We start from the raw sequence: 15,292 nt of genomic DNA on the forward strand, positions 1-15,292 counted from the left end.
TCAATTTGTTTGCGGTGACTGGGCAGCAAACAACAATAAAAAAAATTGAGAGGAAAAAAAAAAGAGTCTTCCTGCGTGACGAGGCATCGATTTTTTTTGCCTCTGCTGTTTGCTGACCACGCCCACTTGATTGCATTAGCCCCGATCGGCGGATTGCATGCAAAATAGGGGTTGTAAGGGGTTTGCAGAGACTGGGGCTTGGGGAGGTCAGGAGGCCAACTCCCTTTGGATTTTAGTTGGGCAGAATTTATTTCGCAATGTCGTTGTAAAGATTCCCTCTTTTGTTCTTCACCACTACATGCTTCTATTTGGTGTGTGTATACATATATCTAAGTCTGTATAGTTCTGTTGCTTATATAATACGTGACGCTGTTTGCATGGCAAGCGGCATAGTCGCAGCAGGGCAAATAGCAACAGCTTGGCCTCAAATAAAAAGAAGGCGTCGCAGAAGCTGGAACAAAACAAAAAATGTTGTAAATACGTGCGGCTAACATGTGTACACGACCCGATGACTATAGTCGGGCCATATAAGGCGGCAGTAAGGCAGGCAAAGCTCCTCTTCACCCTGCCCAGGGAGCCCTAATAGGTGCGGACCCCAATTCGGGGCACAGATTGCGATTGTACGTTGTGTACACATCGTAAAACCAAACTCAAACTGAAAAATTGCTTGTCAAACCATCAAAAGAGGGGGGAATGTAATATGGTATAGTATATGGAACTTGTTGAGGGAAGAGGATTTAGGCGATAGCTCCAAAATAGGGATATAAATTCTTTATTTAAAAATCAATGAATTTTAAATGGAAATATATATAGTTTCTCGTATATATTTTTTGTGACTCTGAGGTGTGAAGAAGTCACTTTTTCACATGATTAAAAAGGTTTTTAAATATTATTCTGGCTTGGTCTCATTTTAACTATATTAGGTCATTCCCAAACCTCATTCTGATTTATAATTTTTCATAACAAAAATCAACCCTTTTTTCTTAACCCTCGTCGTGTGTGTATATGTGCTTCAGCTCGCTTTCCTAGGTCTTAGTTCTATGCAGTTGAGCACATTGTCCTCGGGTAATTGAGCCATACCTGCTGCTGAATTTCCCACTGCATTTCCACCTTCCACCAGCCAAAATAATTGGTCTTTGTGCTTAAAACAGGCACTCCAGGCCAGGCCCATTCCCTTCAGCTATTGTCAACGATCCCAGTGTGTGTGTGTAAGCTTAATGCCTCAACAAAAGGACAATGAACCACGTATATAGCCGACGAGGACGACCAAGGCTTAGACAAAAATTTTGTGGCATGAATCCCATGGACTAATCAGTCACTTGATCGTCGTTTCCACAAACAGAGGCAGGAGACAGCGACACCAATCTGCGTTTTAGCATTGATGCAATTATGCAGAGTGCCGGTGAAAGGTTCCCTGGAATACTGGGTGTGACTCAACGTAAAAAGACAGCCTATATCGGTCACATCTTTAGTGATTGCTGTTAACCATGAAACCTAGCTTAAATTTTCCTATTCACGATCTTGTTTTTTCCATTGATTACGTCAATGCGGTCTTCATTTCCGCTGCCTTTTTATGGACGGTTAAGTGTGTTTGTGCCGCCAAGCAACTTAAGAAATTTCCTTCTTCGCCCAGTGTCTAATGAAAGTTTCTCCAGTTTTTCACCAGAAACTTTTTACGATCAACATTCTCTAAGTTTCGCTTGCTTTTTGTTCATTTTTCTTTCTTTGTTTTGTTTCCACTGAGATGGATTTTAGTTACTCAATTTCGATGCCTTTTTTTCGCTTTTTTTGGGTAAGTCGCCATCTTGGTCTTTGTGTTTATTGGAATCTTGCATTTAACACGCAACTTGACAAAGTTTACATGCAGAAAATTAAGGACTAGCTGGAAAAATCAGTCTTATCTATACATTTTTTATAGATCAGTAAAATGTGTAGACTTTATAAATTGTTCTTGATTTTTAAATATTAGGTTTTCGATAAGATATACAATATTTTATGTTAATTCTTGTCCTTTAACTGAGTGTTTTCTGTACTTGTCGCTTTTGGGACCAATTTTCTTCGGTGGCGAAAAAGTGGGAACAAAAAAGAGGGAGCGAGACGTGCTAAATTTGGAAATGGAAATTAAGTTAGCGCCGAAAGCGAGGCAGGGCCAGGCCAAACTTGAAGCTGGCAGGCGCCTCCAATATGGCGTCAGGTGGTGGCCGGCCAGCCAGGAGCTGGAGTAGAAGAAGGGCTGTTGCGACGGGGTGTGTGTGTGTTTGTGTGTGCACAGTGGGTGGTGGTGGTGGTGTTCGTTCAGGGCTGAACATAAATTAAACTCCACTTGACAACAAGGAGCCTCGCTGCTGTTGCTCCTGCGGCTCCTGTCCCTGCCCATTCCCGCTTTTGCGGTTGTTTCTGTGGCGTTTTCTGCTGTGCCTGCTCATTTGGCCTTCTCTTGGCATTCCTTATTGTTGTTGTTTATTGTCGCAGGCTAAACAAACAAACACTTGACAACACGCACGTACACACACACACACTGACTGCTATTACCATTACCAACTCCCTCCTTGTTTTTTTTTTTTTTGGCAGTGTGCTAATGCTCACAAAAAGCAAATTTACATTTAGTGCTGCATATTTCAGGAGCTCCTTGGGCCTCGTTTCTGTCGTTGTCGTTAATAAAAACTGCAAAATCTCTGAAATCGATTTATGTCATTTGCATTCATTGCCAGTAAATTAAATTATTCAATCAATATTCTGTGCAAAAAAAATATTTATATAACAAAGCAGGAATTGAAAAGAGAGCTAGTGAGGCTTGCACTTTATTTCCCCCTGGGGCTACATTGTTTTCAGTTTCTTTGTTTTAATTATAAAATATATATATTCAATCTCATGCTAGGTTTCCTTGGTGTTTTACAAGCTCCAGATACAAGTATTTGCAACTTGGTGAAACATGAGAAACTGAACTAAGCGAAATGCCTGATAAATTTCTAATTACATTTAATTTTTTCTGGGTAAAAGTTGACTCAAATTTCCAATTAAATTTAACTCGGTTAAATTTAGAAGAGCCACGCACTTGAACTAGACTCAACGAGCCACAACACTCACCGCCCACGCCAAAACCCTTGGCTTATATATATATTTCTATATATACCATCTATAGAAAAGCACAGCGTAGGAGCTTAAATCAAATCGCATAAGTTGGCAGCTTTTAATGAAGGCGTACGACGCGGCGGGGTTAGAGGAACTGGGATGAGACGGCTAAGGCTAAGGAGACGCCTCCGCGCCGCCATCTCTCTCCGGCGTCCGCCGCCACTTCATCAGGCATTCAAAATCCTCAACTTTAGCAGCCGAGTTAAGTCGCTGCCAGTTTAATCCCAAGTGCCTTCGTCCCCATCCTATAGTACGCCTCAGTTCCCCTCGATCTCCGAAGCTGTCACCAGCTAGGACCAAGTCTCTCCTTGTGCGTTTGCCGTTATGCTCGAGTTGATGAAACGAGCGGGTCGGGTCCCAGGCCCTAAGACCATGTATTTATGTGTGCCGTAGGTTTTTGGGAGCCATGAAACTTTTCAGGCCCTGCACATAGAGAAAAAAGCTTTGCCAGTTTGCTTTAATTTCTCTTATTGGGTTAAATATATGTTTGACATTTCAATTTCAACAAGATCACTCTCTTAGTATGATATTCAAATCTATTTATAAAAGTTCTCTAGTTTATTTCCTTTGAGCAATCGCCAAGAAGTAGGCAATAATTATTGAACAAGAAACTTGCCAGAGACTTTAGTGTCCTCTTTTTTACTGTTTAAATTCCATTTAGCATGGAATTTGTTCTATCCAGGGCCACAAGAGAGGGAGTATTCCCGCCCCACACGGGTTATCTTTTCTTTTCCTCTTATTTTTTAAGGGGCAACTGGGGGTCCTAGGTTGGGGTGGCTTTCAGAATGTCGCTTGTCTCTCCGACCTCGAGTCATAAATTGGGCACAGTGGCAGCATAACAATAAGTCAGAAACACACACACTGCTGTGCTCCAACCGCTCCCTTTTCCTTCTATTCCACTGTCCCTCTTCCTGTCTCGATTTCATGCATAAATTTAGGCAGAGCCAGAGGAAACGCTTGACTTGGCAACAGTTCCTGGGCGTCCTAGCTTCATATTGGGAGCCACATCCCCAACCAGACCGTGTGTCCGAGCTTGGGCGACGGGCGACGTCATTTGTGCAAACATAAAAGCATTGTAAACAAACATGGACAAACGCTTAATGCCGACACACACACCCACACGCGCATAATACACGTAGGACCCTGCATAAGCTGTAAGTTAAACCGTTAAAATTGGTTTACACAGGCGATGGGAGAAAGGTGGGGTGGTACAGTGTACGGAGTGCGGAGTGTGCCACTGACAGGAACCATTGTTGTCAGATAGTTTTTATACCCGCCGCCAATGTTGCTCCGGCTATCTTATCTGCTGTTTGGTTCCTCTGCCACTTTGCCAGCCAAACAAGAAGTTGCCCAAGTACAACTCGAGTACAGTGGTAATCCGAGAAGCAGATACCAAAACTTTACCTAAGCAAGTGATTTTGATAAAGTTTGATACGAAGAAGCATATGAGATACAATGAGTTATGCATACACAGGGTGTAACATAAGCTAAAACAAGTTTCTAATGAAATAAGTGAAGAATATATATTCAAGCGAATACAGTTAATGTTTTTCAAGTAGGCCCCCAAAAAGTAGGTATAAATAAACCTTGTTATCAATTTAAAACTAATTATTTCCCCAACGGTAGTTATGTTAAATTGTATTGCATAATTTTTAACGCCCTTTTAATTGATTTCAAATCCACTGATATTTAATTAGGCATTCCTTTGTAATATGCAATACTTTTTGCATTGCTAGGCAATACCTACTCTCTGTGGCCTTCCGGGGTAAGCTGTACTCTCAGCCAGTTGTTTGTCCAAGTCAACATTCCCCCATCCCTCTCGATCCATCGCCATCCGCTTTGGCTGTCACTTAACCGCACGCGCCTATAAGCAGGCAATACATTTTAACGGTAATGGAGAATGGAGGATAAAGCAGGTGCAGGAGGAGCAGAGGAAGAACAGGGGACACAGTGGGCTGGGTAACTCATCACTTATGGCCATTATGTGATTGTCCCTCCATGGCAGGCACTGCATACAGAAATGTATGTAAATCCATCCACATTCTCCTCGCTATTCGGAATGTGTAATGATGATGGTAATCTGAATGAGGATGATGAGGATGCTGCCGCCGATGAGGACAACGTACCTGCCTCTGGCCTAATTTCCATGTGTGAGCGACAGAGTGCATCGCTGCATTTGTGGTCGTGCGGCAATTGCAGTCACTAGAGATGTCAAAAGGTGTTCTGAACAACAGAAAAAAGAGGAAGTTCTGATAAAAACAATACTTGTTCAAAGAAATTGTTATTAATTTCTGCAGAAACTCAATTTACTTAAAGTAAAGCAAAGTTTTTTTTTTCAGGTTTTATATATTTCTTAGAAGCAAAATAAATACGAATACCTTTTGGTTGCTCATGTGAAGTTCCTGATAAAACGTTTTTCTCTGAATTTTCACCTGCATTATATATCAAGCAATTCGCTTAGATTTTTTCACTAGAACTTTCACCGCATTTTAAAGGATAAAAGCTGAATTATCAACACAGAATGCCAGCAGCAGCATCAGCAGTAATGTGCCATATCCCTTCCTTCTTCACCACCTTAACCCATTGTCAACTGTCGTATACAATTTGCAGAGTGCAAGAGAAATAGGGAGAGTCCTTGATGGTTCAATTTAATGCCAGCCACCCGCAGACCCCCACACATTCACACACCCAGGATGTGTGTGGGTGTGGTCGGCCACGCCCCTGATTGAGTTACATGCTGCATTACCCATGCATCCGCCCCCGTACAGCCCTCCGGCTGGCGATGGTCAGCATTTGAGCAGAGGATTTGCGTAAGCGAACCACATAAATTGTGATGGAATCCCAAAGCCACCACCACCACCACCAGCACCTGCATCGGAGCTCGCCACCCGGCACCCACTAGTCAGTCAGTTACCTATTACCAGTTTCGCCCAGTGAAAGGTCGGAGACGAGGAAGCGAACCACAAATCCCCAGCATGCGCCGAGTTTGGAGGTGAGCGAGTGAGCGGCACGGTTGGTGTTTAGCACGTGTCCCCCGTCCCGTCAGATCTCGCCCAGGCAATTTGCTCTTGCGGTCGCTCTGTCCTAATGCCGTGCCGCCCCATCGCTATCCCGTTGTTCTGATGGATGACCATCAAAATTCCCAACATTATCGCCCCCTCAGCCTCGGCTCTGCTCAGCCTTTTGGCGGACCCGAGTCGACCCTATCCTTTATTCTTGTTGCTCGATTGCCCGCCTGAAGTTGACCGATTAACTTCCCTTCGCCGCGACACAAAAGCCAAGCCAAGTCCAATGCCAGCGTTTCCAGCTGCCTTTTTGTTTACAATTCCACAAAACAAATTTAAGTTAAATTTAGCTGGGGGACAGGGGCAAGAGAGCCAAACAGCCATGACGATTTACATTTTCAAGGGATTTTGGCGGGCCGTTTATCTAGCTGTCCCTTGGAAATCAATTCGCTCGAGTTGGCGTCTTCGGGGAACTAGTTCTTTCTACTAGGCATTGGGATTAATTATTGAAAATATTATATTGGGTGATCCAGAAATAACAAGAGGTTTAATAACGCTTTTAAAAGGTGTCTTAAAGTATGAAAACAAATTTGTTTAGGTGTATAGTTCAGCCACTTTTCAAACCTTTTCAGGGTTATTAGATTTAAATTAAAGGTTTTTTAACGTTAACTTTAGCACATGGGTCCACAGAAATCATAAAAGAGAGATAAAAGATATATTTATCAGGAAAAACATGTTTTATGATAAGGGAACTAGTTTGTCCTTTCTTTTGGAACGAAACTTTCCTGCTCCAGCTCTACTCCGCTCAGTTGGTTCACATTTTCTACCCAAGTGAAATCATAAATTTTAAATGTAGTCAAGGGCTGAGCTCTCCACCCATGCTCCTCGCCTTCCCAAAGGATCTGTAGCTGGAACTGGAGCTGGGGTAAAAAGGCAAACAGTTCCGCTCCGCTTCAATCTCCAATCGCTGGTTGTCTCACTGGGAGACAAACTAATTTGCATATTTTTCGAGCGCGCTCAGTGCTCCCTTTTGTTTCATCTGGCTGGGAGTGTCCTTAGCCCTCCAGTTGGCTAGGAGAGCTGTCCCTCAATTAAACTGTCATGTCAAAGTCAGTCGCGTCAATGGCGGCATTGAAAATGGCAATGGCCAGCAGCGGGGTTATCGGTGGTGGAGGGACTCGGCCGGGTAAGGATTCGGTCTCGGCTCCTCCTCCGTTTCTCAGCTTTTGTCGTTGCGTTGGCTTTTACGACCCATTCGGGCCCGGCACGTCACTCGGATTTTAAGTGCCAGCCGTCGTAGGTGGTGTCCCTCTCCTCCTCCTCCTACCCAGCATCCCTGCCACCCGTTCCCCCGTTGGCTTTCGTTCAATTCAATTTGCTCTGTTGCTATTTCAGGCCTTGCCTAGCATCAGCCGTTGCCTTCTGACATTTCAAATTGATTCTGTGCGATTTATGTATATCATTTCCTCCCACACATCCACACGGACTGTGTGTACGATATATACGTGATTGTCCTCCGGTTTTCGGTTATCGGGGCCAATGGCAAACAGCAGCAAATTATCCCGTCTTTGTGGGATTTATTAACTTTACGGATGCGAAATTCAAGTCCTGAGGCTAGCGCATAGTAGCCTTTGAGCCCAGTTGCAATTAAGCATTGGCACATAAAGATCCTTTCCAGAGATAAATCGTTAAATAATTTCAACAAAATAAATACTTTGAATTCCTATGAACTTCCAAAGGCAATGGTATTTTGTCTATTTTCCACTCATAATGAATTTTCAGAATGCCTAACCATGTTCCCTGTTACTTGACATGAGTTCAGTTCCCAAACATAACTGAATTTTAATGCCAGGGCCTCCCTTAAGGACACTCAGAAACTTCCCGAACGAGCCCTTAGCATTAAAACTAAACTCAAATGGAAACCACACGAGGGTTCAAGGAAACGGAAATGTGGTGTTTTGCTAACCACATCCATCCATGGAACTAAGCTAAGAGCAAGACTGGCAGGCAGCCGTGATGAGCGAGAGCCCCAGTCATAAAATAATTGAATACTTAACCCAGTTATGTGTCAAGGTCGTGCTATAAATCCACCCAACTGCTGCAACAGTCTCACCTGAACTGTGATAATGAGCGATGCTCGAAAGTTTAATGTCTCTGGCTGTGCAATATTGATAAATGATTGACTTTAATGCTGTTACTTTCATTGCCCGTCTGCTGGCTGACCCTTCTAGCGACGGCAGAGAGATCAAGTGAAAGGCGGCCGTGTGGGTGGCAACTATTTTTAAGCATTTCGTGGGGGTCAGGCCAAAAAAAAAGAGGGGAAAAAAACTGCGAGCCAATGCAGTGACGTAAATTACGCGATTGCCACAGTGAGAATAATGTAAAGTGACTTATTTCCAATAATATTATACGCTAAGTAGGTTTAGCAAAGGCTACCATAAAGAAAAGTAGCTATTTTCCGAATTGGCAGCAGTTTTAGGTGGATTAGTGGATTTTTAAGTCAGGATTGTTTTGATTGGAATACAAGCTTAATGATGTTTGGTACTTTTTGCATTTTGCTCAGTGCATTTGTCCAATCAAGAGGGATGCTTGCGGAGCTGGTGGTCTATGATGATGGGGTCAGTGGGTGGCGGGATTTCGCGATTCTAGCTGATGTCATCAGCCAGACGACAAGGACTCGTGGCTTCTGTTTCTCTGATGGTTTCGTCTTGGTTGCCTAAAGCCAAATTAAATAAATAGAAATGCTATTTTTTTTTCTCTCTTTTTGTGGTTGTGTGCCATCGTTCTAATGAAATTCTAACACGCGCCGCTCTTCAAGTAGGCGATGAATGCTGTCTCTGTGTGTGCTTTCGGGGGGTGTGTGTTTATTTGCGGTGAGTGTGTGTGTGTTGTGTGTGTGAGCAGCTGGTCATAATGAGCCACTTGAGTGGCGCACACGCATGCAAAAAGCATTCGAGGCCGACTAAGTCGTTCGTCCTGCGGTCGTTCGGTGGATCCAACATCTGACCTTCGGCCAGAGACAATGCCAAGGCTCAATGAGAACGATGTGGACGTAAACGTGGACGTAGGTGGTGTTTGTGTTCATTGGGAGGGGCAACCCACAAGGCCAGGTTTCTGTAAACGCGGGTGTGGCACGAGCTCAACTTCCTGTTGCATGGAAAACAATATCATGTGAAATCAGGAAAGAAAGAAATTATATTATTTTAGAATCTAGATCTATAAAAATAAATGGAAATGGAATTTTCTAGAAACTGGGAGACACACTTGGATCACAAAATGTGGTCAGCTTCCGATTCATGCTTCCCTTTCTCGTTTGTCGCTCGTTCCCAATCGGCCAGGACACGACTTTGCCTTGCATCGGATTCCCCTACGGGTAGAGAGAGTATAACCATTTTGCCAGTGCCTCGGCTCCGGTTGATAATCATTTAACACTTTTCTCTACATTTCTCGCTCTAGATAAAAACAAAACACAGCCGCGCAATGCATACAAATGAGCGGAGGAGCCCAGGAGTCACGTAGCCTAGCCGCCGCCTGGACGGGAGGAAACCACCTCTCATCTCTCCGGCAGCCAAAAATAGGTGGCTCTAATTAAGAAGACAAGCCTGGAGGAGTCTTGGTGCTGTTGCTGGTTCTGGTCCTGGAAAATTAATGGAACCCACGAGTGGCAGAGCATTTTCGGCGTTCACACAAATTAAATTCCATCAAGTTTATTTGCTGTAAATGAGGCAGAGCCAGAAGGATCTTCTTCTCCCGACTGGCCCTAATTTAATTTCCCCACACCCACAAGGGGGCCAACCCTTTGGGGGGAGTGGAGGAAGGGCTAGCACGTGTTGCCATGTTACCATTTAGCATTTACCACTTAGAAGCGAATGTAGAGAGCCACAGCCACAGTCAGACACTTGATACACACACACAGAACAGAAGCTAATTCCGAGTTGACACGACGATTCGTTAGATTTTCCATGTAAATAGTCATTATAATTATTATTATGGTCTGCGTTGATTTTTGTCTCGAGGGGAACTCTGGAGAAAACCCCAACAAAGAAACGACAAAATTGTAAACAAAACCCAATATTTATTACGAAATTTCACATTTGTCTGCATCAAGCAAATGCAATGATTAACGATTATTAAATTAAATGTATCGAGACGAACCGAGCAGCGGATGAAAATCTATTAATTAGTAATTATTATAATGTGATGTTATATATATAAATCAATCGATAAAGGCAACCAGCAAAAACAAAATGGAAACTACAAAAACTATGACAAATTGTTAACCAACGTAACAAATTTCACTAAGTAGATTTTTCGAATTAAATTTAAATAATAATTAAAGCATAGAAAAACCAAGGAAAACAAAAATAAAAATGAAACTAAAGAACTTTGCTGTATACACGAGATAAAATGCGTTTTTCTACTTCAAATGAATATGTAAAATGATTTTTCAAACTTAGATTACCCTATATATACCTAAATATATATATACCTAATTATACATATAAAGAAATTACAAATTCTATGTAAATGTTGTGCGTATATAAAAGCAAAGGCGTAGAAACCAACCCACATTTCGATATCTTTCAGTTACTTATGTGTGTGCTATATATTATTATCTTCTTCTATGTAAAGGCAAGAAGAGCTTGCTTGGCTTCAAACAGACAAATTTTTGGGCCTTAATCCAGCAACCAAACTACCCAAGCCGAGGCCTTGGTGTTCTTCTAATTAGCCAGCATTCTTTCTCAGATCAATATATATCTCTATTATATGCAGTACCCCTGGGGAGGGGGGCAACCCACACACTAATGGTTATATTCTCTATATCTAAGTGAATGTGTTCGTTTTAAACTTGTATAAAAGCACGCTCCCCTCTCCGCTCAGACACGAAATGTTTGTAAAATATGACCGAAAAAAAGGATGAAGCAGAATTAACTTACAAAATAATACGTATTTCTGGAAGTATGGGAAGAAGACATTTTAGTTTTTCTACTTGAATCGCATTTCTTCCACTTTTCCACCAAACCAAATGAAATTTAAATGAGAAAACATACATATAACGAAGATATAATATTTTGAGTCTCTTCGATCCTCAAGCTCAAAAAACGAAACCCTAAACGAGTATAAACAAAATAATAATGATAAAGAAGTTTCTAGGTTCTATTCTATGTTTAGTTGTCTTGTTATTTATATGTTTAGATTTAGTTTGTGTCTAATTTACTTTTAAGTTTTCGCTCCGCAATAAATACAGACAATTATATATATTTTTTCTATAATTTGTTTCATTTTATCATTTTCGATACGTCAGACCGGAATGATATGAAGAGTAAACGATTAACAAAATGCATAAACAAATGAATTGCTAAAATTTAAGCGCAAAAGTTCAATTAATAAAACTTAGAATTTTAAAATTAACATAATTTGGAATATTTATATACTTACGCATATATATACAACTCTATATATGAAAAAATTAGTAAAAAATCAAATCAATTTCCATAACGACCGACAGAAATCTTAAAAAAAAAAAATTAAAATAGTAACGAGTGCAGAAATAAACACTCGTGCAATTGTACTTTAAAATTGAATAAAATTCATAAAGCAACAAAAAAAAAAACAACAAAAACAAGAGAACAGTGAAATTGGAGAAGGAATGAGTGGAATGGAACGGAGCTTCACAAGCAACTCCCATTGCCTAGGGTTGCCACCGCCAACTTGCAAGCAGCAGCCTTTAGAAGAGGTCAGCAACAGACACAAGCAGACTCACTCTCACACAGACACACTTGCAGTGTTTGCAGTCGTGGCTACGGTCCACAGGGAGCGGGAGCGGGACAGAGATATATTGACTATTTTTGGTGGACGGATGGATGGATGTATTGTCGTGCATTGGGAGCAGCAATTGCAACAATAATTCCAGGCATATCGAAGCATTTTTACTCAGCAATCAGCGAAATCGGCAACCAAAACTGATGGCAATAACAAGCGACAGGAAACCAATGCGAGGACAAACGCGGGAAGGGAACACAAACACAATCACACACACACACACACTCGAACACAATAAGGGACGAATGCGAGCAAGTAAAAACTTAACGGGATTCACATATGTATATTCAAGAAGCAATAACGATATATTTCCACGTACGATAAACGATAAACGATAAACGATATGAAAGAAGAATAAAAATCCGATGAAGAGGAAGAAAGTCAAAAACTAACAAATAAATATTTATACATATATTTTAATTATAGTTACAAATTAGCATATATATAAATATATATATAATTATACATACATACAAATATATATACAGAAAAGATAGTCCAAATAATTTAGCGAACAGAAGAAAAACGAAGTAAACGTTTAATATTTACAAAATATTAAAATATCAATGTGCAATTTAACAAGCGTTTAAAACAAAAGCAAAACCAAAACTGAAACACTCACACTGACACAGCCACAGCCACACAGAAATAAAGCTACATACATACATACAAATATAAACACACCTAAACATATATAAACGGATTATATACATTATATATGCGAACATAACGAACAAGTCGTCGGTACATATAACGATCCATTTATAAACGAAGCGAAGGCGAGCAGCAAAATTTAGTGGCAAAAACAATTCAGTTTTGTGTGCACTCGAACACCACCACCAACCAGTAAGCACAGTAAAGCCTACCTAAAGGGAAATCAAAATTCAGCAGATACAAAACACAACATACAACCTATAGATACCACACGAAAGCAAGCCGTGCTAGGAACTGCATCAAAAGCGGTCGAGAAAGTCAAGTTTTTGAGAAAATACTCATAATTGTTAAAAAATGTTTAAATAATATAATAACAAAATAAAACAAAACCAACAAAAAAAAAACATTAAAAATTAAAAACAAACAAAACCGCAACAAAAAAAATGGCATATTACATATATTTTTTCTCTCCTTAGACAATTTAGTTAATTATGAAAAATAATGAAAACCAAACATTATACTTAAGTGTTAGTCTTATACATAAAAAAAGGATACAATTAATAAAAATTAAATGAAGAAAAAAACAAAAACGATAAATGCAGCAAAAGAAAATCACGGAACAGAGGCAGCCGACGAAAGAGAAATGTGCAAAGTAACAGCAAACAAGTGAAAATAAAAGAAAACCAGACAAGTAACCCAAATCGAAATGAAAAACAAAAACAAAACTTAAATTAAGAAATTAGATTTGCCTTTGTGTTAATATCAAGTGTGTTTCTTATTACCATGATTATTATTATTTTTTCATTTCCAATTGGTCAGACGTGAAATGATTTCCTTACATATTGATTGAGAAATAAAAATTATTAAACAAAAAAAAAGAGCCTGCTTCTTATTTATTTCCAAAGTTTCGGGGTTACAGCTTGATGTGGCACGGTTTCCCAGGTTTCCAGGGATCATATTTCTCTTTACCGTATACTTACCATTTGTTTCGCCCACAGGAGGATAGCTTATCAGTATGGAACCGGACTGCCACTGATATGACCAGTACAACACGTATCCGTGATACGTTACGCAGGATATTAAATATACCTCTAACAACGGCAATGGAATATAAGATACACTGTGATAGCCTTAAATATGTTTCAATGTAAGTATCACTTTAATATATCGAACTTTTTCAAAAACACGGCAATTAAATTAAAAAAACATTTTTTCTGAGACTTTTAAATATTTTAAATTTCGATATATTTACGATATTTTCGATATACATTTCTAATTCATTTCTAATCTACATTTTGGCTTCAATTAATGGTTATGTTGAGTAAATCTTAAAATATGACATCTTGCAATAATTTACACAATATTTATTTTATTAAATTGTAATCAAAATACTTCCCTGTACCATACGCAGGCCCCTGTTTCATACGCAGACCAGGCGACGAAATCGCATGGTTTGGAATTTTCGTAACCGAAACCGATTTTATACTATATCTCGTTCAATTCAAGAAAAGCAAGAATAGTGTCTGAAAATGGTTAATAATGATTCTGTCTGTCCTCGTTGATGGAGGCCAGTTGGCTCGTTTTCTTATTGGGCAGAAGAGGCAACAAAGTAAATCACTATCAATAATATTCTTCTTTTTTCTTATTTTCCAGTAATAAAGGCCCCTTGAAAAGCTGAAATTCAGTGAATAACTATAAACAAAAGAAAAACAAAAACAATAATTACACAAACAGATAATATATAAGTCGCTAGTGAAAGCAGGAGAAACAGCCACAAATTCATCGACACAACAAACAGCCACAGACAGCAGAAGCACAAGAAGGGAACCATCGTCAGCCCATCCTTAACCCGTTACCCGTTACCCGTTACCCGACACACGAAACCCGAATCCCGAAACCTCGAAAGCCGCCGCATACACAACGAGACCCAGGACTTCATCCACAGCGAGACAAATTAATATTTAAGCGCCAATAAGACAAATCTTTGTATTTTAATCAGCTTACAAAGTGTGTGTATATATGAAACGCCATAAATATTTTAGTTTGTATGTATAAAGTTTACATTAGGCATTCCTTCCTAATTAAAAAATCAAGTCCCCCAACTACTGCCTGAAACAGATGCCTCTCCAATCTGGCTGTATTTATCTTTCTCTAACTTTATTTCGTATTACCCTATACTTAACCTCCCCGAGAAGAAGATTGGACCATCTCTCCCGCAGGCGAGACATTGTATTGTAGCCTTATCGATTATAGCCATAGCCGGCCGGCAGCCAACACAACACAACATAATACACACACACAAGTTAATGAATCAATGAAACTGACACTTACACTAACTAGCCGATACTGTATTTATCTGTTTGCAATGATTATTTTTTTAATTAATGATAAAACCCTGAAACTGAATAATCAAATTGTTTTTGTTCTTGAAGAAATACAAAAGTTTTTTACGTGAAAAAAAAGAGAAAGAAGAAACTAAAAACTGAAACTAAAAGCGAAACCAAGTTGTTTTACATATGCCAAGCACACCCGCAAGACCACTCCACCACTACCGCCAATCGAACACCACATTCAAATATTTATCTCTCCCGTAAACTCTTCCTCCAGTACAGTACAACCAACGCAAGCCCAAATAAAGGAAACTATTGAAAGTTGCAGAAACTATTTTCCATACATAT

At 40.1% G+C, this 15,292-nt stretch overlaps 2 protein-coding genes across 5 annotated transcripts in view; both read left to right on the forward strand.

Moving 5' to 3' along the window:
• The window catches only part of Syx1A (Syntaxin 1A), a 41,669-nt gene extending 30,259 nt beyond the window's left edge, over window positions 1–11,410 (forward strand). Inside the window, exon 3 of the mRNA XM_070286749.1 lies at window positions 9,594–11,410. The gene's annotated coding sequence lies outside the window, so the exon portion shown is untranslated. The remainder of the gene's footprint in view (window positions 1–9,593) is intronic.
• eIF4EHP (eukaryotic translation initiation factor 4E homologous protein) overlaps window positions 1–15,108 on the forward strand; it is a 48,498-nt gene extending 33,390 nt beyond the window's left edge. For 2 of the 4 annotated variants that reach the window (XR_011445168.1, XM_017180782.3), the window contains one exon: window positions 9,594–11,410. Coding sequence is in view for 3 of the 4 variants with exons in the window: in XM_017180782.3 (XP_017036271.1) it covers window positions 9,594–9,656 (63 nt within the window). In the remaining variant the exon portion in view is untranslated. Of the gene's footprint in view, window positions 1–9,593; window positions 11,411–13,612; window positions 13,762–14,025; window positions 14,233–14,267 lie in introns of those variants that run through there. The other 2 variants (XM_070286750.1, XM_017180781.2) reach the window with 2 other exon arrangements.
• The last annotated feature ends 184 nt before the right edge of the window (window positions 15,109–15,292 follow it).

Source organism: Drosophila kikkawai, chromosome 3R (assembly GCF_030179895.1).
Source record: "Drosophila kikkawai strain 14028-0561.14 chromosome 3R, DkikHiC1v2, whole genome shotgun sequence".
NCBI classification, from domain to species: Eukaryota; Metazoa; Arthropoda; class Insecta; order Diptera; family Drosophilidae; genus Drosophila; species Drosophila kikkawai.